The 22,125-nt window shown below is 39.0% G+C and overlaps 1 protein-coding gene and 1 pseudogene across 1 annotated transcript in view; both read right to left on the bottom strand.

Annotated features, from left to right (window-relative positions):
- Window positions 1–6,784: 6,784 nt before the first annotated feature.
- PSIP1 (PC4 and SRSF1 interacting protein 1) overlaps window positions 6,785–22,125 on the bottom strand; it is a 34,997-nt gene continuing 19,656 nt past the window's right edge. Inside the window, exons 8-16 of the mRNA XM_031609949.2 lie at window positions 21,900–21,975; window positions 21,054–21,279; window positions 20,306–20,424; window positions 17,982–18,037; window positions 16,190–16,260; window positions 14,756–14,857; window positions 14,355–14,574; window positions 10,394–10,505; window positions 6,785–7,571 (exon numbers count right to left, since the gene is read on the bottom strand). Of these exons, the coding sequence (XP_031465809.1) occupies window positions 7,508–7,571; window positions 10,394–10,505; window positions 14,355–14,574; window positions 14,756–14,857; window positions 16,190–16,260; window positions 17,982–18,037; window positions 20,306–20,424; window positions 21,054–21,279; window positions 21,900–21,975 (1,046 nt within the window). The 3' untranslated portion in view covers window positions 6,785–7,507. The remainder of the gene's footprint in view (window positions 7,572–10,393; window positions 10,506–14,354; window positions 14,575–14,755; window positions 14,858–16,189; window positions 16,261–17,981; window positions 18,038–20,305; window positions 20,425–21,053; window positions 21,280–21,899; window positions 21,976–22,125) is intronic.
- On the bottom strand, window positions 12,094–12,837 carry LOC149913018 (ADP-ribosylation factor-like protein 8A pseudogene; annotated as a pseudogene).

Below are 22,125 nucleotides of genomic sequence, written 5' to 3'. Positions count from 1 at the left end.
ACGAGTGTCCTTCCAGTCCTAAATTTTGGAAATCTGAGCATTTTTCAGCTTTACGTTTCTCCTTGCAGAAATAAAATAAAGAAATCTCCAAGCCCCTTTGTTTTAAAGTTACTGATAAAAAGAATAAAAACGATCTTCTGGAAACCTGAATTATTGGGATGCCTTGGAAACATCATGCTGCAAACATTACCTGGATAGGGTGCCTTTATGTGTGTGTGTTCTGACTGCTCCTCCTTGAGAAGTTTTCTGGTGGAGATTTAAAGGCAGGTGTCCTACAAGGACAGTGCACAGTTATGCGGCGTTCTGCTGTTGCTATGAAGTTACTTCATTATTAAAAACTGCAGTGAACTCTTTTGATTTCAACCTTTTAAATTATATCCTACTGAAGTGTGTTGCACATTCCCCAGAATGTAGGGAAGCAGAGAAGCCTGCCTTTCTGCGCAACTGCAGTTTGTGACACTTCTGTGCTGATGACCTTTCTATTTCCAGAACTATTCCAGCTATTGAATGGTCAGAATCTCATGACAGTGGCTATGGAAATTCCTCAGTCTGTTAAAATGGAGGACTACGCATTTAATGATCCATCTCTCCAAATTGCCTTTCAATATTCTGCCACCAAGGGAACTGGGAGCACCTTGTTGTCATCACAGAGATAAGGTAAGTTACTGCTGTTTGGGTACTGCCAGGTGGCTAGCAGCAAGCCTTCAGTAGACAAACTCCAGACATTAAATGCTAAATATCTCTTAGACTAACATGAAGATTATTCAGTTGCCATCTGCAGGGTTTATTTAAGACTTCAGTCAGTCAGTCAGTAGGTATGTAACTACCTTGGCTAGGAAGAAAGTACTCTCCTTTGCATTTTTTTTTTCTCAGTAATTTATTCTGTGTAAATTGACTGGTTTCTAACTGGCATGACATGACTGTAGTATGGGAGGAATTGCGTGTGTGGTAAAAAGTCTTTTGTAAGCAAAGCCAGTGTGGCAAATTTACATACTAATTTTGGATGATTTGGGAATGTGGATAGTGGCTCTGGGTAGAGTCAACTAGATTTGTTCGTTGAGGCTTCGTGCCAAGCAGCAGGAATTGCAAGAAGATTGGAGGAATGGAAATAATAGGCTGTGGTGAATGGACAAGGAGGAGAGGGAGAGGGTGATGGTGCCTGTGAGGTGGTAATTAAATCAGCTGTTATGTGTATGATGCATAGAGAGTGCTCCTCTGAATGCCTCTAAGACATTTGCTATGAGCCTGATATAGCTAAGTACTATTAATAAGTACTATCTCCAAAGATTTGTACAACCCGAAGAAGAGGTCTCGAGGTTATGAACCTCTGAATGTTTCCCTGTTGATGCTTGTGCCCATCGGTCTATGTGGGAGGCATAAGCTTTGAAGTTTGAGTACTCTGAGTTTGAGTACACTACCTCAAGTGTCTAACAGAGATGGTCAGAGAATTTGAGTTAGTAACACAAACTAAATTTACTCCTGACCATAAAAGCCACAAGCGTTAAAGCTAGCAGTCAGCTCTCCAAGTCATAATCTGTTTTAAGAAATGCTAAGAGGTGACGTCATGGTTTGCACTGGAGTTGAAATCATGTCTTATACTCTGTGTACACATTATGTTCAGATCAGTATCACTGTGGCTGAACTTTTATTTTTTGTTTATTTTCCTTAAGGCTTATTCATTATGATTGCCTGGACAGGAACTTATATCCATTGTTGATCAAGAAACACTGATTATGTACCAGAAAATGCTTTGTATATGCAAAACATATGCAGCTACCTATGTTACGATTTCAGTTCTTTTAAGATGCTTTAAAGAAAATTTTCTAGGTGCTTCTACTAACTTGAAGAAAAAAAAAAAAAAAACAAAATACCAAAAAAGAACAGGCTGTTAAATGTTTTTTTATATGCTGTGTGAATAATCTTCATCTGAAAACTGAATGTTCTGAGATATTATTATTCAGGCAGTTATCTAGTTGTCTTCTCCTTGCCTTGGAAAATATTTTCTGCATGTAGAATTCACTGGGAAGTGATTCAGGATGATGAAAGAACTGTAATAGTGAAGAGCGTAATTTATTGTCTCAAATTCTTTTGCATACATAGAGCTGGATTCTTGATCAGTTACTTAACTTTCATAAGTAACAGAATGTTTTTCTAATCTCACTGTTGAAAAAACGTAACACATTTTCTCCCTTAAGACAAGATGTGTGATTTAAATTCATTTGCTGGAAATCTTTTAAGATCAGCATTCAAGTAGAGGAGAGGTATGGATCCAAAAGACATACAAGTAACATTTCGGGAAAGTTTCAGAAGGCAGCGTATTGCTTCCCCCACAGATAAATTCCTGACTTCTCCCTGAAAACTCTGTGCTGTGCTGGTGTACTTGAAGGAACTTTATGCAGTGCAGAAGGTCTCCAGTTAAGTGAACAGAACATGAACTTGCCACTGTACTGTTTAGTGCTGTTTGCTAAGACATGAGAAGGCCTTTCAGTAGACAGAGTAGAAATTTCTATTACGGAGTTCTGCAGATTAGACTAGGCGTCTAGATTTTATAGACCTGAATTTCTTTACAAAAGGAAAAGCCCTGCCTATTTTTCCCTCTCAGGATAGCTTATGCTCTCTGCCTGAGGTTGGCACAGGTGCTGGATTCCGTTGTCCTGTTTGGCCTTAGAACTTCTCTGGAATCAGGCAGAGAGCCAATTCCTGTCATGGTGGGAGCAGAGCCCCTAGGATGCCTTTACAAGTGGCTGTAATCTGTGAGGCTTTTGGCCAGAAGGGGAGGTGGAGCCAAAGGGTCAATTTGGGGGAAAGATGGGATAGGGAGGGCATTACCAGAGGTGATGTAAATGCATTAAATTAAAACCAGGATTAAGCGCTAAGCTTAAGTGGGGAGATGCTAAACCATGGATAGCAGAGCTGCTTTGGCTGGATGTCCTGTACGTTGTAATCTGTGCAGATAGCAGCTTTAATCACTAGAGGCCCTGAGCTGCTGGGTCCTCTGAGTGCTACCAGAAATTAATTGCTTGGTGCCACAGCAGCCCCTCCTTGTGTTGGCAGCTGTCGATGTTGATTTCAGTACTTGCTGGAGTGTCCAGCAGTCTTTGCCTTGTCTGCATAACTCACAGCCTTTTTGATGACTTGTAAATGAATTTTTTTTGTTATGTAGTTCGAATCAGCCACACGTCTGCTCTATATCAAAGTTTCTTCATCTATAAAACAGTTTTTTTTTTTTTTCTTTTGACTTAAATGTGCATGGATTGGACAGAAGATTCCTGACAGTTTGTTGTTTGGTTGTTGTACAGATGCAGAATAGGTGGGAAATCTGGAAAATAGCTGTGGGCCCAGAAATGGGAGGTGCAATACATGCAGTACCTGATCAGTTACAACATTAGTGACACTTGCTGATGCCATCCCCAACTTTGTCATGTTTGTAACCTGCAGTTGGGTAACCAACAAACAGTACTCGGCATTACCTCACCTCGAGCACTGTGTTCAACTTTTGGGCACCTCAGGTCCTGGAGCAGGTCCAAAGACAGGCAGTGAGGCTGGTGAAGGGTTTGGAGAACACACTTTATGAGGAGAGACTGAAGGAATTGAGGCTGTTCAGTTCTGGGGAAAAGGAGGCTGAGGGGAGACCTGTTTGCTTTCTTCCAATATCTGAAAGTTGCTTACAGTGAGAGCAGCAGTGTCTCTTCTCACTGGTGACAGGTGACAGGATGAGGGGAAATGGCCTCAAGTTATGCTAGGGTAAGTTTAGGTTGGATGTCAGGAAAAACTTCTATAAGAAAGGGTTGTTAAGCACTGGAATAGGCTCCCCAGGGAGGTGGTTGAGTCACCATCCCTGGATGCATTTAAAAACCCTTTGGATGTGGTGCTCAGGGACATGATTTAGCAGAGGGTTGTTAGAGTTAGGGTAGTATGGTTAGGTTGTGGTTGGACTTGATCCTTAAGGTCTTCTCCAACCTAAGCAATTCTATGATTCTATGAAAAACAGTCTGGCACCAGAAAATCCTTGTTTTTTTTTTCTGTAATATGTTTTCAGATGCTCCATTATGATGCAGAAGGCAGTAAACTGGGAGACCTTCTTGCATATTCTTACATCAGTCTTGGAATTTTCAACTAAAAGTAAGATCAGAGAGAATGGATCTGGTGGACTACACTGATGGAGCTGTTGCTCTAGCTGTTAAAAACACCAGGCAGCTTGAGTACTGATGATACCACAGGGTTTTTCAGTTACATGTGTGTTCATCTCCTTCCCTGAGGAGGGAGCCCTTTGCACTTGAAGTCTTTTGATCTGCTTTTACAGTCACAGAGGTAAGTTAGCGTGGAAGAAATACACTTAGACTTCTGAATGCAGACTAACGCAGTATTGTCTGCGAACAACAAAGGAAAAACGTGGTGTGCAGCATGGGAATCTTTAAAACAATTCTTGGAAGGGTAGCAGTGACTGCAGTGTCGGTGGTGTCCGCACCTCTGCACCAAAATAATGGCTGCAGCAGCTGGTCTGTGCAGTCAAGTGTGTGAAGGTAGGTTTTAACACCTGTGGCATGAGAGGTACAAAAATTTGTCCAATTGTTTTTATCAAATTGCTTGTGATACTGTTTTAATTACATATACAACATCGCTAATGCAATACGAATAAGTGCTTGCTTATTTATTTTTTTATACTACTGTGGCTTCAAGATTTTTATTGCCCTCTTCTTTATGTTTAAAGAAAAATATTTTAAGAGTGTTGTCACTGTGGCATCAAGTGATTCAATTAAACAACCAAACAAAAAGGTTACAAGTTGTAATTTTAAAAAATACGTTAATTAATTCCCAGGTGCTGTCCCATGGCAGCCAGGTCTAATCCTCACTAATTGTTTATCTCTGTGCGAGTCCTCTGAGTGAAATCCAACGCTGGACTCAGCTCAGCTGTCCATTCATAGACAAATTTCTGTTACACTGCTCAGAGTTTTGGCTAATTGGTAAATGCCGTTAGAATTCAGAGATCACAACTTCTGATCTTTTTATCCTTTTTTCTTAATCTGTTTTTTAATGTTTGCATAAACAAATTTTTATCTAGAAGTATACTTTTTCTTCCTGAACTTTACAATGCACTTCAGACTTAAAAGCATAGAGTTACGGCACTGAAATTCTGAGCTAAAAAGAAGTACAAAATGAAAGGCTTTCACCTAATTCTGTGGCTGCCTTTTTGCTTGGAAGTTTTAAAATGCTTAATGATTTGGCAGCGTGAGCCCTTACAACCTGTTTCACACTTCTAAAAGGTCTTGGTGATTCTCTCCTAATGAAAGACTTTGCTTTGCTGGCAAAACGGCCATATAGGATGTTGCCCCACACTGAGGTGGGGAAAAGGTCCGTCTGCTCAGGTATCTTGGCAAGAGAAATATTCAAGTTTCATACAGTTTGTAAATGTGCAGTGGACAGGTAGTGAAAGCCAAAGCAGCTGAGGGGGGTGGAGCATCACATCGGTGACTTGTAGCATGCAGGTGCTAGAGTTCCATCTCTGCTTTCATCTCAGTTAACCCTCTGAAATGGGAGCATGGTTGACTCTTCATCTCTTGAACACTTGTGAAACACAGATCTATCTTAGCTTATTTACAGTTCTTTCTAATAGAGTGCGAAAGCAGAGTGGGTGTGGCATACTTATGGAATACAGCTACTCTTTTTGTTAAAAATGGGTTTTGATGAAATGGTCAAAATCATGAGGTGCCTGTGCGAGGATTCCTGTTTATGTGGAGTTAGCATCTTTCTATAAAGACTTTGTGAGGGTAAAAATGGAACTTCCTGTAGTTTCCCAAAATGATACCTACCTGTCCTGACAACTGTTTGTAGAAATCTGCAAATTCCAGTCTGGAGCAACTACCTGTATTTGGAAGCTAACTGAGAAAGCTGTTTTCCTTTGATCTGCCTCTATGGCCATGTTATTCTGTCCTCCTAACCATAGCCTGTTATGTAGTACTATAGATCACTGACATTAAACATCTGCAGAGGCCAGCGACCATCTGCTGAGAACAACCTCATGCTGGACCTGCTGTAGCTGTAATGCTGTGCCTTCAGTCAAACCTGGAGCACTGAGATCATTCTTCTCAGTAATACCCTGCAAAAAAAACAAAAACCCCCACAAAACAACAAAACCAGCAACAACAAAAGGGGTGAGTTGACTGAAGAAACCATGGCAATTTAAAAAACGTAAGAGCAAGAAATAATTTGCTTTTTTCTGTATTTCACTGAGTTACCCTCCTGTTTTGTCATACAAGAATACTGAAAATACTGAAAACTTCCTACCTCACTGAAAGGTGCAGTTTAGGTGTTTTGTTTGGAAAAGCATTGCTTTCCAAACTTTCCAACTTTTTGTGTTGCTGCCTTGAAGGTGACTTACTACCAGGTGATAGGTGCACCTGGAACACTGTCATGTTCTCTGATCACCCTGAAGAAGATTCTTAGGGCCACTAATGTCAATTTCTAATCTGGCCTTCCTCTGTTACCTATTTTCTGACTGCCTGCAAGGTCTTCCTAGGTCTGATGTTAGGCAAAGTATGTGTTTTAAGAACATTTCCTGAGTACTTTAAACATATCCCCTTCCCCTTCATGCGTTTAGGATTTTTTTTGTAAAATGTTTTAACAGTGTTTCTGTTAATATTCAAGTTAGAAATCCCCAAGTTAATGCCAAGGCAAAGTTCCCAGGATTGAAACAAAGTTCCCAGGATTGAAACAGTACTAAAACTAAGAATGTGTAGTCCCTAGGAATGTTTTAGTTTTTCTAAGTTTTTATTAAGAACAAGTCTCTCTTTATCACTTTAAATTCTTTAATTTTAGAAATTGTTGAAGACAGTGTTTTCCAATCAGTGTGCATCGACAGCCTTGGTCAAAACACAGTACTTCTTTCTAGTATACTTATCATACCAAAAGCATACCATGAAGTCACATTGCAGTAAGTTGGCACAATGAGTTTTGCAAGAACTAAACTTCTTTAGAAAAGTGATTAAGTAAATTTCCACATTAACATTTTAATAGCTATAAAAATGCTGCTTCCAGCTCCTACAAAACACACTAAAGAGATATCCCCACAAGAGCTGAAAAACTATGCACAAACAAAGGTCAGTATCATAGGAAGAGAGGTTTTATACAAATGAAGCAATTAAGCAGTTAAAAGTATTTACTTTTTCCTGCTACTAACTAGACAAACATACAGTAGTCAGATAAAAATATACTACAACTCTAAGTCCTGTAACATATAGGAATTTCTAAGTTTCTCTTCTAAGTGGAAATTTTGTATTTTGAAATGTGTTACCTGTTAATACTGGACAAAACTATTGGCAAGTGTTTAAATACTTTCAAACCAAGATTAAAGGGGTTTTTATTCCACCAAAAAAAACCCAAAAGAAAACCCAAAAACATTTTAAAATACTATGCTTATAAAATTATTTAAAACTTTCAGCAGTCTATAGATTTCAAATGCAATTCAAATTCAATTAGAATTAAAAAAAACAAAACAACTCCAGTGGTGTCATTTGTTTTCAAAGGCAGATTCTTTTGCTGGTTTTTCAAGCTCTTTCTCTTCACCACATGTCCTAGAATTACAATAAAAGAACATTAATGACTATGAGAAAATGCCAAAAGCGAGTGTTAATCCAATTTTTTGAAATACAGATTAAATAATATTGATACAAATTCAGTGGATGAAGCACGGAACCTGAAGAAGGTACAGATACCAACTGTTTGCCTTCTTTTAAGTGGACTGTCCCCAGACATGAAACTAAGGTAGCAGTAACTGACACCACATGAATGAGTATGAAGAGCTGCGAGGAGGAGCAGCCATTCAGAGGTCAGTTTGGGTTCCCTTCAGGCAATCCTGCAGAGTCCAATGCCAAACATATGAACTCAGTTGGAAAAGCAGCCTAGCTTTTTTCTCTGCACTTAAGATGCACATTTAACATGTTACTGCTCTTATTGGCAGCTTCAAGGCTGAGGCAATCTTGGGAAGCACCATATGTTTCTACCAACAGAAACTGGTTATTAAGTACAAAATCACTACAGAAGTATTAGACAACTTCTATCTTCCAAAATTTTTGAAATACATATTCAGAAAGGTCTGAATGTGTCTAGCCTCTTATGAGCAAAGGAAACAAAATTCAGAACTGAGCATGCAGCCTTGCACTTGAGAAGTTTATGAATTACATGCTTATATTCAGGAGTGGGGACTGCACTTTGAACATTCATGTATTTCTGGTTATTCTGAGTACAAATTTCACTTCTAAAAAACAGAACACTGTACCGGTATGTAGCTTTCTTGAACTGAGACAGGTATGCGGATGCTTTTCTCAATCCAGGGTATTCGTAAGAGGTTTACAAATTTTGTTTTATATTCATTGCTTGTTAACAGAAGCTGTTAACTTCTGTTAACAAGCATGAATATAAAACAAAACTTCTGTGCAAGGTTTTAAACACTGATTTTTGTTTAGAAAGATTAAGGAAGCGTTGGGGAGTGTGCAGTTCAAGACCACAGCAAACACCACAAACGCTTCAAGAGACATGTTATTGGCAGAACATGTGACCCCAAAATAGATCCTTCATGGAATATGTATTTGCAAGTCCTACATATGAAGTCATAATTACTAAGTATTATAATTTAAATTGCGTGGTCTCTGAGGTGCTTATTTTGAAACTACTATATTCAGCAGCCTGATCCATGCTTGTCATTTAAGTTTGTGAAATAGCTGCTGTAAGCCTTCTTTGTCGCACTACTTCCCACTATACCATCAAGCATGCGCTCAAATATTCTTCCTCTTTTTCTTCTAATAGCAAAAAAAAAGTGAAATCTAAAATTATCTTTTTTGCCATTGGAAGATCTATGTTATTAAGCTTGGAGAGAGTAAGAGAAGGAACAGGCAATGAAAAAAATTGTACCTTGGGAAACCAGTTAAGTAATCATTAATTTCTAAATACTTCTACAAATATACTCTCTGGACAACTAAACTGCTTTGCTATTGATTTCAAGTAACTCAGATATTGCACTTCACTAGTACCATACTGTGTTTTCACCACATCTCCTATTAAAGCAGCATATTTTACTCTGTAACTTGTGCTGAGAACCTGCACTCACTGTCTTGATTACACTCCCTTAAGGCGCAGGTTGTTGCAGGCAAATGATCTGAGATTCTTGTCACTAGCTGAAAATAACCAAATGTCATTTCTGAAGGGTGTGTAAAAAGACAGTATTAATTTCAAGGGTATCTCTCAGCTAAAATCAATTTTGCATTCATTAAAAAAAAAAGAAACAGCCTTTCAACACCATATTTAGTTTTTCCAACTCTAAACTGTCAATATTATGCTCATTTTTACAGCTTCAATTAGACATATAGCCAGAAGAATGCCAGGCAACTGCAGTTCCTCCTGAACTGTATGAAAAAGGTAATGAGAGGAAAGCTTGCAGTAATATATACTGCTAGACAAAAAGAATCCCCTGAGAACAAGTGCAGAAGTGCTCAGGAAAGAACAAAACTGGTATTCTGCTTTAAGGATAAACTTCAGCTTTGGCTCTCCCCCCTCCCTACTAAATTCTATTATTTCTTGTGTTCTACAAGAGTCTGAACTGCATTTTCAATGAGGCTAAGGTTCAAATATTCAGGAGGGAAGTATCTGAAATTCAATCAATTCAAATTCAAACATTTCTATGGCTTCTTGTTTAGAAAATGTAAATGTATCAACTACTGTAATGAGGAGTTCTAAAATGTTAGAAGTTTCAATTCTAGCTCACCACAGTTTACTTGCATTTAGCCAATACTGGTGACAGTGAAGAACTCAAAGGAATGGCACGGAGCTGCACCAGGAGAGAGTTGGTATGGGCTTTAGGAAGAGGTTCTTCAATAGGAAGGCAGTCAGGTACTGAACAGGCTTCTAAGGGCTGTGATCAAGAAACATGTGCACAGTGCTCACAGAAAATGGTTTGAATTTTGGGTGATCTGGATGTTGGGATTCAAGCCCTGTGGGTCTGTTCTAACTCAGGATATCTTATTCCACAACTAATTTAAGTGGCTTGGCTCCTGATCAAACGAAATGGATTTAGGAGAAAAACATTTGATGAATTTCATTTGTTTCTGTATGCTTGGTTCAGACATAATTTACTTTGAGTAGTCTAAAATATAATAAAAAGTGAGTACCTTCCTCTGTCTCACTGCATGCTGTTATTCTCCTACGAAGACAACCCATATTTTACTTCCTTCAATCACCTCTACAGCAGTGATTTCAAAAATAAAATTTCATCATTCTTTGAAAAATTTTTTGAGAAAAAATGTTTTTTTACACGATGCAGGGACTTCAATCTATTCGTATTCTGTTTGCATCATTTTACTGTAACAGAACAAATCCTTAGCTCATTAAGTCATTAACTCACTTTTTCTTACTACCAACTTCATGTTTATCTTTCTTTTCTTCACCATTCTCTCCGTTGTGCTGTGATTGGTTGGTGTCTTGAGTTTCAGGCCCTCCATTCAAAACCTTTGAACCTTTATAATGAAAGGGTAGAGAAACAATCAGAACAGTAGGCAATAAAACTCTGCTATAAGAAACCACAGATAATTTCTTACCTTCAAACTCCCACACTGTAAATGTTTTCCCCTCACCTGAATGCCTAAAAGCTGAAATAATGCAAAACAAACAGAAATACCAAATAGTGTTTCAGCTTCTGGAACTTCACTGTAACAAGTTTCATCACAACTTTCCTGATGGGAAATAAATTCCTTGAGATTTCAGGTTTCTGGCTACAAATAATAATATATATTCTGGTAAGTGAGAGAAAACTCTTCAGCAGTGCATTCTATTCATTACTCTACTCCAGGTGGGTACTTCATGAGATCCCACCTGCAACAGCAAATTCATCTCTGTGGCCCCCAATACAAGAACAAGGACCTAGTGGGGTGTGTTCAGAGATGGTCACAAGGGTATCAGGGGGCTGAAGCACTTCCCTTACAGAGGGGAGGCCAGGTAATCTGGACTTGATCAGCCTGGAGAAGAGAAGGCTTTGAGGAGACATTCCTGCAGTCTTCCTGTTCTTAAACAAGGCCAACAACAAAGATAAGGAGGAACACTTCATCAAGGAATGTAGGAACAGCACAAGGGTAACAATTTTAAACTGAAACAATGTGAATTTAGATTAAACATTAGGAAAAAAAAAATCGACATTATGAGGGTGGAGAGGCCCTGGCACAGGCTGACCAGAGAAGCTGCGGGTGCCCCATCCCTGGAGGCATTCAAGGCCAGTTTGGATGGGGCTCTGGGCAGCCTGACCTTCTGAGCTGGTGGGTGGCAATCAGCTCACAGCAGGGGGTTGGAACTAGATGATCAGGCAGATAAGGAGCCTCCAGGGGCAGCTGGGGCAGAGGGGACAGGGTTAAGCCTTGCTCTCCACCAGCCCCTCAAATCACTGACCTTATGGAGCAGTACGGCTTAGAATCTGTGGTAAGATACAGCCTAGGCTGGGCACAGGAGTAAGGGGTGGGCAAAATACTGAGGGCAGTGAGTAGAGGTTGGGGAGTGGGGGGAGGGGGTGTTGTTTGACATGCCCCCACAAACACTGCCCATGGGGGCTGAAGCCTGGAGAAAGGCAGCAGAGGCATGCTCCCCACACTCTCAGGATGCTGCCCCTCTGACAGGGCTCCCAGAATGATGTGAAGAGCCCTGGGGGACCTATCTGCAGCCCTACCCAGCCCATTCCTGGGGGCTGCTGTCTACTACCGACCTTATCTTCCTCCAAGTGCTGACTCACCTGGCCTCAGGGAGCTCACTGCCTTTCTACAGCTCACTAATAGTGCTAGTGCTTAAATAGATATATGCATACACACACATATATATACTAGTTTTACATATATAAAAATGAACACACACACACTGTATACATAGACAACAACACACAGTGCCAAAATGGGAAGAAAAGAGAGAGAGGAAAGGGAAGGAGGGCAGAGTCGGACAGTATTTCCTTTAGAATAAAAAGAAAGGCTCCACCTCAATGTGAGTGGAGTCTGAGGTCACCTAGAAATCTGGATGTACAGAGCAGAAGGGGATATGGGCTTGTACAATGGCATTGTTCCAATATGAGCTGCAGTCCATGGGAACTCAACTTCTCAAGGACTTCAGGTGCTGAATATGCCACTGCAGGGCCATGTCAATGTTTTCCTTTTCTTTGCAGGAGATGGAATAGCAACAAATCTCAATTCTGGATGACAGAGAGGCTCATCTTGGATGAGTTCTTTCTCATCCAAGGCACCAGAGAGGTCTCCCTTGATTGCCAGTACCAGGACTGGGATGCGCTGGAGCTGCAGTGTGTCTTACAGGTTGTGAAGTTCATTCCTCAAAGCCTTGAGCTTCTCCTGAGCAGCAACAGTCACTATGTACACAATGGCTCTCACTTCACAGTAGTAGTGCTGTCGCATGCTGTCAAAATAACTGGTCATCTACATCCCCTTTGAGGTCCTCCTCATACTGAAGCCTACCTTTGGGACTGTGTCTCTGTTGAACTGCCCACATGCAACGACACCGACAAAGGTGGTCTTTGTCACCTGTAGCCCCACTAGAGTCAGTACCACCTCCTCCTCCCAGAAGAGAACCTGGAGCAAGTCCAGCAGCTCACTGAAAAGGGTCAGCATGCTGCTGCAGCAAGCTTTCCAGGCTATACCATGCACAGCTGGGCATAGTCAAGATGAGCACTGCAGAGGCAGCCTGAACCAGGCAAAAGTGGATGGAACTGGGCTGGGTCATACCAAACCCTGCCTTAACTGTCAATCATGCCACAGCTCTGGCACTGTCTGCACACAACTGTCATAAACAGGAAAATTACGCATCATCTTGACTACAATCATATGGAATATACAGAATAACTAGGGGATGAGGCCTAGTTAGTATGGGTTCATGAGATGCAGGTCCTGCTTGACCAGAAAGATCTTCTATGACCAAGTGACCTACCTAATGGATGAGGGAAAGGCAGTGAATGTAATATACCCAGACTTTCGCTAAGTTTTTGACTTAATCTCCCACAGCATTTTCCTGGAACAGCTCGCAGTCTGTAAGAAAACAGGCTGCATGGCCAGTCCCAGAGAGTGGTTGTAAACTGAGTTAAATCCAGCTGGTAATCAGTCATTAGTGGTGCTTAAGGGTCAGTACTGGGGCCTGCCCTGTTCAATATCATTACTGATGATCTGGACAAGGGGATTGAATGAGCCCTCAGTAAATCTTGCAGGTGACACAAAGTTGGGAGGAAGTGTCCATCTGCCTGGGGGTAGGAAGGCCCTTCAGAGAGATCTGGACATGATCTGGACATGGTATGAGCTTTAACAACATCAAGTGCGAAGTCCTTCACTTTGGTTATAAAAGCTCTACGCAGTCCTATATGCTTGAAGCAGAGTGGCTGGAAAGCTGCATGAAAGAAAAGTACCTGGGTGTACTAGTCCACAGCTAGCTGAACAAAAACCAGCGGTGTGCTCAGGTGGCCATGAAAGCCAATTGAATCCTGGCTTGCATCAGAAATACTGTAGCCAGCAGGAGCAGGGAGGTGATTGTTCCTCAGTACTTGGCATGGGTGAGGCCATACTTTAAGTAGTGAGGTCCAAAACTGAACACAGTACAATATAGACATCAAGGCCCTGGAGTGTGTCCCAGGAAGGGCAAAGAAGCTTGTGAAGGGTCTGGAGCACAAGTCTTATGAGGGATCTGGGCTTGTTTAGTCTGGAGGACACTCAGGTCAGACATTATAACTCTCTACAGCTCTCTAAAAGGAGGTAGTAGCAAGGTAGGGGTTGGCCGTTTTCCCAGTTAAATAGTGTTGGCATGAAAAGTAATGGCCTTCGGTTGCGCCTGGGGAGGTTCAGCTTGATTATCAGGAAAAATTTATTCTCAGAAAAAGTGGTGACGTACTGGAACACTGTGTCCACAGAGGTGGTAGAATCAGTGTCCCTGGACGTTTTCAAGAAACATGTAGATGTGGCACTTCTGGACACTGTTTAGAGCAGTCACAGGCACGGGTAGACTGCTAGACTCAATGATCTTAGAGGTCTTTCCAATCTTAATGATTTTATGTATAGGCTCTATTACTGTAAAGTTAAAAATCCTACTTTGACTTCAATTTTTGTGATAACTGCATGTTTTGTTCTGGAATTGCAGGAGAGGTTGTTTGGAATAAATTCTTGAGGAGTGTAACTTTAGGTTTAAATATGAACTGGCAATTCATTTTGCTTCAAGTTAGAGATTTACAGGAAGAACCTCCAGTGCACCGTTTTGCTACATGAGGAAAAATACAGAACACTGTTTATCTCAATACTGGCTAATATGGATCTTTAATATTACAAGAAATTGAAAACACTTACCTGTTTGGTCCTTTTCCTTCTCATTTTTTTTGCTTGTTCCTTTCTTCCACTGCTCCTTGGTTTTATTGGCTTCCTCATGCTGCTTCTGCTCTGCAAGTGATTTATTTAGTACTTGAGAAAGAACAGAATCTCCTTCTCCTACCAGAAACATGGTCTTGAACTTGTTATACAGCATTGTAGATTTCTCCATGATAACTTGGCTAACTTTGAACTTCCGTATCTGAAATCAAAGCAATAAAACAAGCAGCTTCACTTAGGTATTTAAATACTTGTGTAAAATTCACTAAATGCTAGACAAAAGTCCCATTTTAACTTGAAAGAACACAGACTTTTATACAGAGAGTAGTACGCAACGTGTAAATTTAAAATACTATTTGCTTAAGTAACACTGCAGATCTTACCTTCTTGAGTGTCAGAATCATCTCTGTATGTTTCTGAGCCTGCTGCATTGAGACTTGAAGAGATGCCAATTCATCAAGAGCCTCAATACACCTGTTCACATCCTGCAGATAAACAAGTTAGTCTAATGACTTCACTCAAGTGTCAATAATTCTTCATAAGCTATACTGAATTCACTTCCATATTAAATAATTTCTTACAAAATTCTTAATTTTACTTTTTAATTCTATAACAACCTCTACCATCAAGCTTGCAAATGCAAAAAGTTGAAATAAAAGAAGCAGTAATATTTACATACCAAAAGCATATCATTTGAAGAACTTATTTAAATAAACAAACAAACCAACTTCATGCTTCCATTATACAAACTCAAACTTTCTGCTCCTTTTACAATTCTAGTACTACATTACCTAAAGGCTGAATATTTGGAGAACAGCTTTCTCATTCACAATTTTTCACAAGTGACCTGCCACTGAGAAGTAAAACAGAGTGGACTGCCTCTGACAGACAGAACTGTATCTTTGTAGATTATTCAATTAAAAGCTTGATGAATGACACTATGCAGAGCACTTAGAAATATTCACGTTTTCTTCCAATCCCCAGAAACTTCCCCTGAAACATGAATTTTCAAAGACTAACTGAAGTGGATGCACAGTGACATACAGCATCCCCAGCATTCTTGGGTTTACTTCTCATCAAATCCCACTTGATTTCCTTTTCGCTTTCCTATTATTTAGGTGGATCCTCTTGACTCTTGCAGTCCTTGACCTTCACATAGTTCCCACCATCAGAGCAAACAAGTCCTGTTGCTTACATCAACTCCAGAACTAAGTGCTAATCCACAGAATCAATCCATTCCTTCACAAGCCCTTTCCCCTCATTAGGAGGATAGAGACTACCACCTGGGTCCCCATGCACTTAACCATCACTCTCAAAGCCATACAGACATGCCTGACACTTGTAAATCTCCCTTGGCTGTAACACTGTTGCCCAATATGGAAAAACAGCAGCCCTTAATACATAGCCTGAGAGTCAGACAAGCCTCAGCCATCTGTCAGTAGTGTTCCAAATCTAGAGCTCCCAAGAAACAGCAAACAACAAGCTAGAAAAGCAGATAATGGTATCCATCCTTTACACCAGGGAGTCCTCCAGTTACCATGCTCACTGCCTCCTGGTGCTCCTGCACAGCTCAGGCTGAGCCAGCATAGACAGCTCACTTATCAAAACTCTAAATGTTTCTGGTAGATAACTTATTATCAAGTATTTTTAAACAAAACTGATTTTACTTGCTGGCTCTATATTTTAAGATCTACCCATTTAAAGAGCACAGTTCTCTTTCAAAGTGAAAAAAATCCTCTCAGAATAGTAATTAAAAACAAACATGTATGTCAATTAATTGGAATTTTACATTTAAGTTAAAAGATACGTATACTTACAAGATTATCAATTTTCAGAGAGTTTTTAATCTCTGCATGTATCCTCTGAAGCCTAGAATCCATTGATGTTTCTGAAGATTAAAAATAATATGCATGAATACTTGATAATCTCATCATCTCATCAAGTTTGTGTTCGTAGAAACCTTAATACAAATCTGAATATCACACAGAAAAATGGACAAGCAGTCCAATTCAGATAACCATGCACACATAACCTTTGTGATGTATTTATTTAAGGATGTGATTTGAAATAAAGTTTACAGGTTTTTTGTTTTTTTTTTAATTGGACACGAGTAGCAACCTATATAGTTTTCACCTTAGGAGTTGTAAGTTGAAAATAATTTTCAATTTCACTTTTGGGATATCATCCTCTGTCAAATTAAAAGTGAGCTTCAGTAAATATTAATAACTACTAATTTTGAGAACTTTTACTGACAGGATATCTGGATATTACTGCATTTGCTTTTGCAAGTTGGACATATTTGAAAACGCAAGTCTAAGCAAATAAAGTGGCCTATAGCTGCTCAACACGTTGGAAGGGGAAGTGTTTGTGTCCAATTTTATGTGCTGAATGCTTTTTTTTTTTCCTTCTTTCTTTTAACCCATATGTAGTGGTACGTGTTTTGAAGTACACTGCAGGCAATCAGAATTGCCAACCTTGGATGAGTTTGATAACTATTTCCCCCCCCTGTCAAAAGTGGAATGCTTGCAGTCCATGCCCATACAAGGGCTGCCCTGGAAGTAATGCCTCCTATTTCATTATGTTGGCCTACAATGCCAGAGGTGGATGTTGGTGGTGTATGGCAGCAGAGGCTGAATGTTCCCAACAATATTCTCTTACACATTGCTGCTGTGTGACAGATGGCTGAAGAGGGGCAGACTGACAAAGTGGTGTCTGACTTGGAAGTGTGGAAGAAGCAAAGATGTGTCACCGAGTTCCTCCATGCGGAAAAAATGGCACCCACTGACATTCACTGATGCTTGCTGAACATTTACAGAGACAAAGCGGGTGTGAGCACAGTAAGGTGGTGGCAGTGCTGTGCTTCAGCAGTGTTAAGAATAACATGAAAGACAAGCCACATTCCAGACAGCCATGCAGACTACTGTTTATCACCAGTGAAAATGCATAGCTGATGATGGTGGCCGTGTTGAAAAAATAGTGTATTTTCACTGATAGTTTGCTATATCAGATAGTGTTCTTGTTCTTTCTCCCTGGAAATAAATAGGATGCATTACTTTTGGAGCAACATACATATAGTACAAGCTGCAGCTAGTCATTTGAATTGCTCTTAAAAACAGGAGTACTAAAAAAGGAATGTCTTATCCTGATGAAGGTCAGTTTGCAACTGTGGGTTAGTAGGCAAGACCACAGTAATCTGAATCTAAGCCTCTTGCTTAGGAAAAACAAGCCTCTTGCTTAGCAAGCCTCTGGCTCAGTAAAAGGTAATATATAAATACTCAAAGAAGTCCCAGTTATTGTGTTATAGGAAAAATGGAAATTATTCAACTCAAGGAATGAGAAATTCTTGTTCACCAATAGAGGAAGTCATCAAAAAGTATTTAAAATATTGAATAATTGTAAAACAACAATAGCAGAGAACTATTCTAATGCACTTAAGAAACAACACAGAAGAATATGAATGCACTGTTACAGATCTGAGGAGAAAGTCATAGATCAATTTGGACTGAGACCCCAACTTCACCCTTAGCAGTAATTATCTCATCCAGGCAGTCAGTTCTTGTCAGAGTTCAAGATGACCCACGATATTCCGTTTAGCTTCTTTAAACTAACCTCTCTTCTTCTCCATCTTCTTAACTTCTGTTTTCTTGCCTTCTTCTTTACTCTGCCTATCAAAAATGTTAAAGTGTTTTTACAATGCTGTAAAAGTCTGCTCTTCAGTCTCTTTTCCCTCCACATTTTAGATGAGATTCTATACTCTACCAAGATAGTAACTCAAAACATTAGCATGCAAAAAACATGAGCTAAACCCTACTTTTGAAGAACTGAAATAAATGATTTTTTTTTTTAAACTTTGACATTATATTGCTGTTAGATCTCATAGTGTTCCCCAAAAGCAGAAAATTAAAAGTTTAGAGAAACAAGTAACATTTGTAAACTGTACTGTTTCAGTTGCATGTAAAAAGTTGGGGAAGTGGCATTGAACAAAGTTTATTTATAGAGGAAAAAATCCTTAAGATGACAAAAAAGAATTACACTACTGTTTAACATTATTACTACAGGGAAAGATTACAGTTAATTTACTTTTAAGATTACTGTAATTGGTTCAAATGTGACTTTCTTATGTAGTTATTACACTACACGTATCCTAAAACTGATCTTTAATGGATCATTGATAATTTAAATCACCTTGACAGAAATATTCCTGGCTCTCCCTAATTACCTCACTAAAACCAAAGTTTTTGTAATTCCCAGCTTATCTCCATCTCAAAAAGAGGAGACAAGCAAAAATCTTTCAAGCTAGCGTGTAACTTTTTATTTATTCACAGAAGAGTATTAACCCTGTTTCAATTCAGAATTTCTCAGTCTTGCCTTACTGACAAGTTTAAAAGCCTTATTTTATAATCTGTATATTTCAGTATGCCATGAATAACTTTAAGCATGCATCCATAAAAATCTTCAAATCTACATCTTCTGTGTTTCCTTTCATACTCCATCAAGTTACAGACAATCATTTGAATTTATTTAACTCTGTTTTACTTCAACTGGTAGCACAGGCAATGCTTTTTGTACAAAGCACTGTTATTACTTACATAAATACTAATCCAGTAGTTATAACAGATAAGAGAAAAAGTAGACTAAAACAGATGAGAAAGATAACCACAGAAGGATAGGCCTATATTCAGTATATTAATAGAAAAGCTTAAAGGAGCATAAAAAAAGAAGTGCTTCTATTTTTCTTCTATTTTTCATCAGTACTTGTGCTTTTAGATACCAGCTACAATTCATTATGCATTCATTAAAATTAACTACTACTCCCATTTTTCTTAAACTAAGCTTTATATATCCCCCAGAACATAAAATACAAAAGCTATTTAAAATTAGAGACTTGATTGCCAAATTAATACATGACAGTTGACTGCAGAAATCAGTTTATGTCAGATTTAAGCAGTGATACATTAAGAAGAAATGCTGAGAATAGTTTACTATCTCTGGAGTTGGAAATGCTTAGGTTTCTTACAGGCAGGCAAAATAACTGTTAGTTTTCCATAAGAGTGACAGGAAGAGGAGGAAAAGAAATGGCAGGAGGATCAAAAACTCCAAACTAGAATCTTATTGATGTCAGAAGAAGTAGAACCACGTAGCTATGAACAAAGCGGACCATTATCCTCTTCCTGCTTCTCAGAGTTTTTACCTTGTTCTCCTTTTCTTCTGCCCTCCCACCAACTGTGGGGACAAGAGCATTATGCTTTTAAAGTCATTGCTTCTTCACCCATTTGAGGACAGGTCTTGAGAATGAGTGAATTTCCTCCTACTGCCCTGCCCCCTCCCCTTGAGTTCATGGCAGGGATCTTCTCTTCACTCTTAGGCTTGATTCATTTGTGGTAATTCTGATTGCAGAGTACTCTTAGTATCAGTCAACTGGCTTTGCAATGCTAGAGCAGAATAATAATTTTTTTTTCTTGTTTTGTCTGATATTGTGTGCTCCAGATGCCACACAGAGAAGGAAATGTTTTCCAGGAATCCCTACACATTCCACGAATTGATTAAAAAAAATAATCCATGAACATGGATTAACAGATCCTACCACTCTTAATCAATGTCTTCAAAACAAATATTCAGAGCAGCTATTTTACTTCACTTTTCACATGTATAGTCTAAATAGAATGCAGGAGTGTCATGAGACAGAAACTCTAACTGACTGAAAAATGAACACCACTTTATTTCTAGGTCCAATTCTTCCCATCGCCCACACTTGTACACATTGATTTAAAGTGCTTTTCACTCTCTCCACTGAAGTTAAAATAGACCAGAACAAGCAGATGGAAAAAAAAATACAGCACAAACTAGCATGGTATTTTTTACAGGTATCGTTTTCTCTTCCTAGTTTCAAAGTACTCACACAACCTTAAGGCATCCTTTCAAAAAATACTCACAGTTCACTTTCTCCCTGTTCCTCTTGCTTACGCTTTCTTTCTGTCCCCTCTTTCTCATGCTGGCCTCTCATAATGTTTCTTCTGTGAGTTGACTGAAAGCTTCTTCCCCCTTTTTTCTTCTGTTTTTTGTGTTTTTAGGATTGGAAAGAGAAAAGAGGTGTTTAGATTACTGAAAAGACAGACTACTAAATCCTTATCTCAAGAGTCATACAAACCTACCTACACTAAACTTGCCTACACACACAGAGAACTTGTCAGGTTGTTCCGTGAACAGTTGCTGTAGACTAACAAAAACTGGCTTTCTGTGCAACTAAGGCCTTCTAATACTGTTATCTCTGGATTTTATTAGTTCTTCCTCCCTTTTTTCTTCTCCAGTAAAAAGAAATTATCCTGAATACCACAAAAGTGAAGAAACTGAGATGACTGGATGATATTAAGGCTTTCAAAAACTTATTTCAAGCAAAGTATTCTCTTAGATGCACCCAAAAAAACAAAACAAACCTCTGCACCACAAAAAAGGAAAACTAAATCCATCTTCAAGTGTCTTAGAAAAGATTAAAAAAATACTGAAGAAGTTCCTGAAAAAACTATCTGGCAGAAAGAAGTTCTACAGCTTTTGTTTTGCATCGTTATATCAGCAAACCACAAGGTTCCAACTTTCATGAAGGTCTGGCATTAACATCAAGAACCATCTACAGTGATAACAACTTTCTTCTATAATAAAGGGATCTGAAAGGCCAAATTATACCTTGTCACCTTCTTCTTCTCCCCCCTCATCTTCAGAATCAGAAGCTGATGCAGAACCCAGTTTTGCAGCATTCTTCCTTTTTGGTTCAGCCTCTTTCTTTCCATCTTTTTTATCGTATTCCTTCTTTGGTTTTTCTTCTTCCTTCTGACCTTCCTCATCCTTCTTCACTTGTTTTTTAGGCTTCTCATCCGGTCCTTTTTTCTTTGCTTTCTCCTCCTCATTAACACTGACACATGAATAGTATTTAGACATCAACCATCAACAGCGAGTTTAAAAACAATCACATTGTGTTAATTCGGGAAGGTGTTCTTTTATTTTAACTACAGAATATTCAAGTTAATTCACTCAGTTCATTTAATGACTTTCCAGAAAATACTTAAGCCTTTTTCTAAAATTAGTCCATTACCTGCACAAAATAAAAGAACAAAGTATTAATAATAAGGAGGTCTTAATGAAGCAGAAAATGTGTACATAGACCCAAAATCCAGAAGCCAACGGTCAGAGGTTCTGTACATGCATATGTCTGCAGGAACAAGGAATACTTCAGACTGCAAACACTTCCCATACTGTAAGTTGTACTTAAGTGTATGTAGCCTGAAATAATAATTTGCTAACCTACTGAAAATTATGTTAATGCTGAACTTTTCCTTCAAGTTATGAGAATCACTAGGGGTTTTGTGCAAGGAAAAAGGAAGGTAAAAAAAGAAATTTAAGCAGCAGACAGTGCTCCAATTCATCGTACTATAGGAAGAGAAGTTTGAATTTAAAAAGTAAGAATTATGAAGTCTTAGCAAGGAACAATGTTGTTAATAGTTAAGAAACTTTATATAAAAACAAATTACTCACAGGTCACTTTCAGAAAGACAAGATGGCTTCACCAACTTGGGTCTCCCTCTTGGTTTTGGAACTTTTACTTCAGAAGCTAGTATGAGAAAAATGATTTGTTAGTCCACAACCACTGTCTATTCCTTGTCTACGAGGAAAGATTCTTAGTCAGAAGCTACTCTTAGAATATTGATATTTTACAAATTTCAAAGGATGCAAGAGTACCACGCTTTAACCAAAATCTCAG

The sequence above is a fragment of the Phasianus colchicus genome, chromosome Z (genome assembly GCF_987193195.1).
Source record: "Phasianus colchicus chromosome Z, bPhaCol1.hap1.1, whole genome shotgun sequence".
Classification (NCBI taxonomy): domain Eukaryota; kingdom Metazoa; phylum Chordata; class Aves; order Galliformes; family Phasianidae; genus Phasianus; species Phasianus colchicus.
The sequence above is the reverse complement of the archived record's forward strand: the minus strand, read 5'-3'. Positions and strand labels throughout refer to the sequence as shown.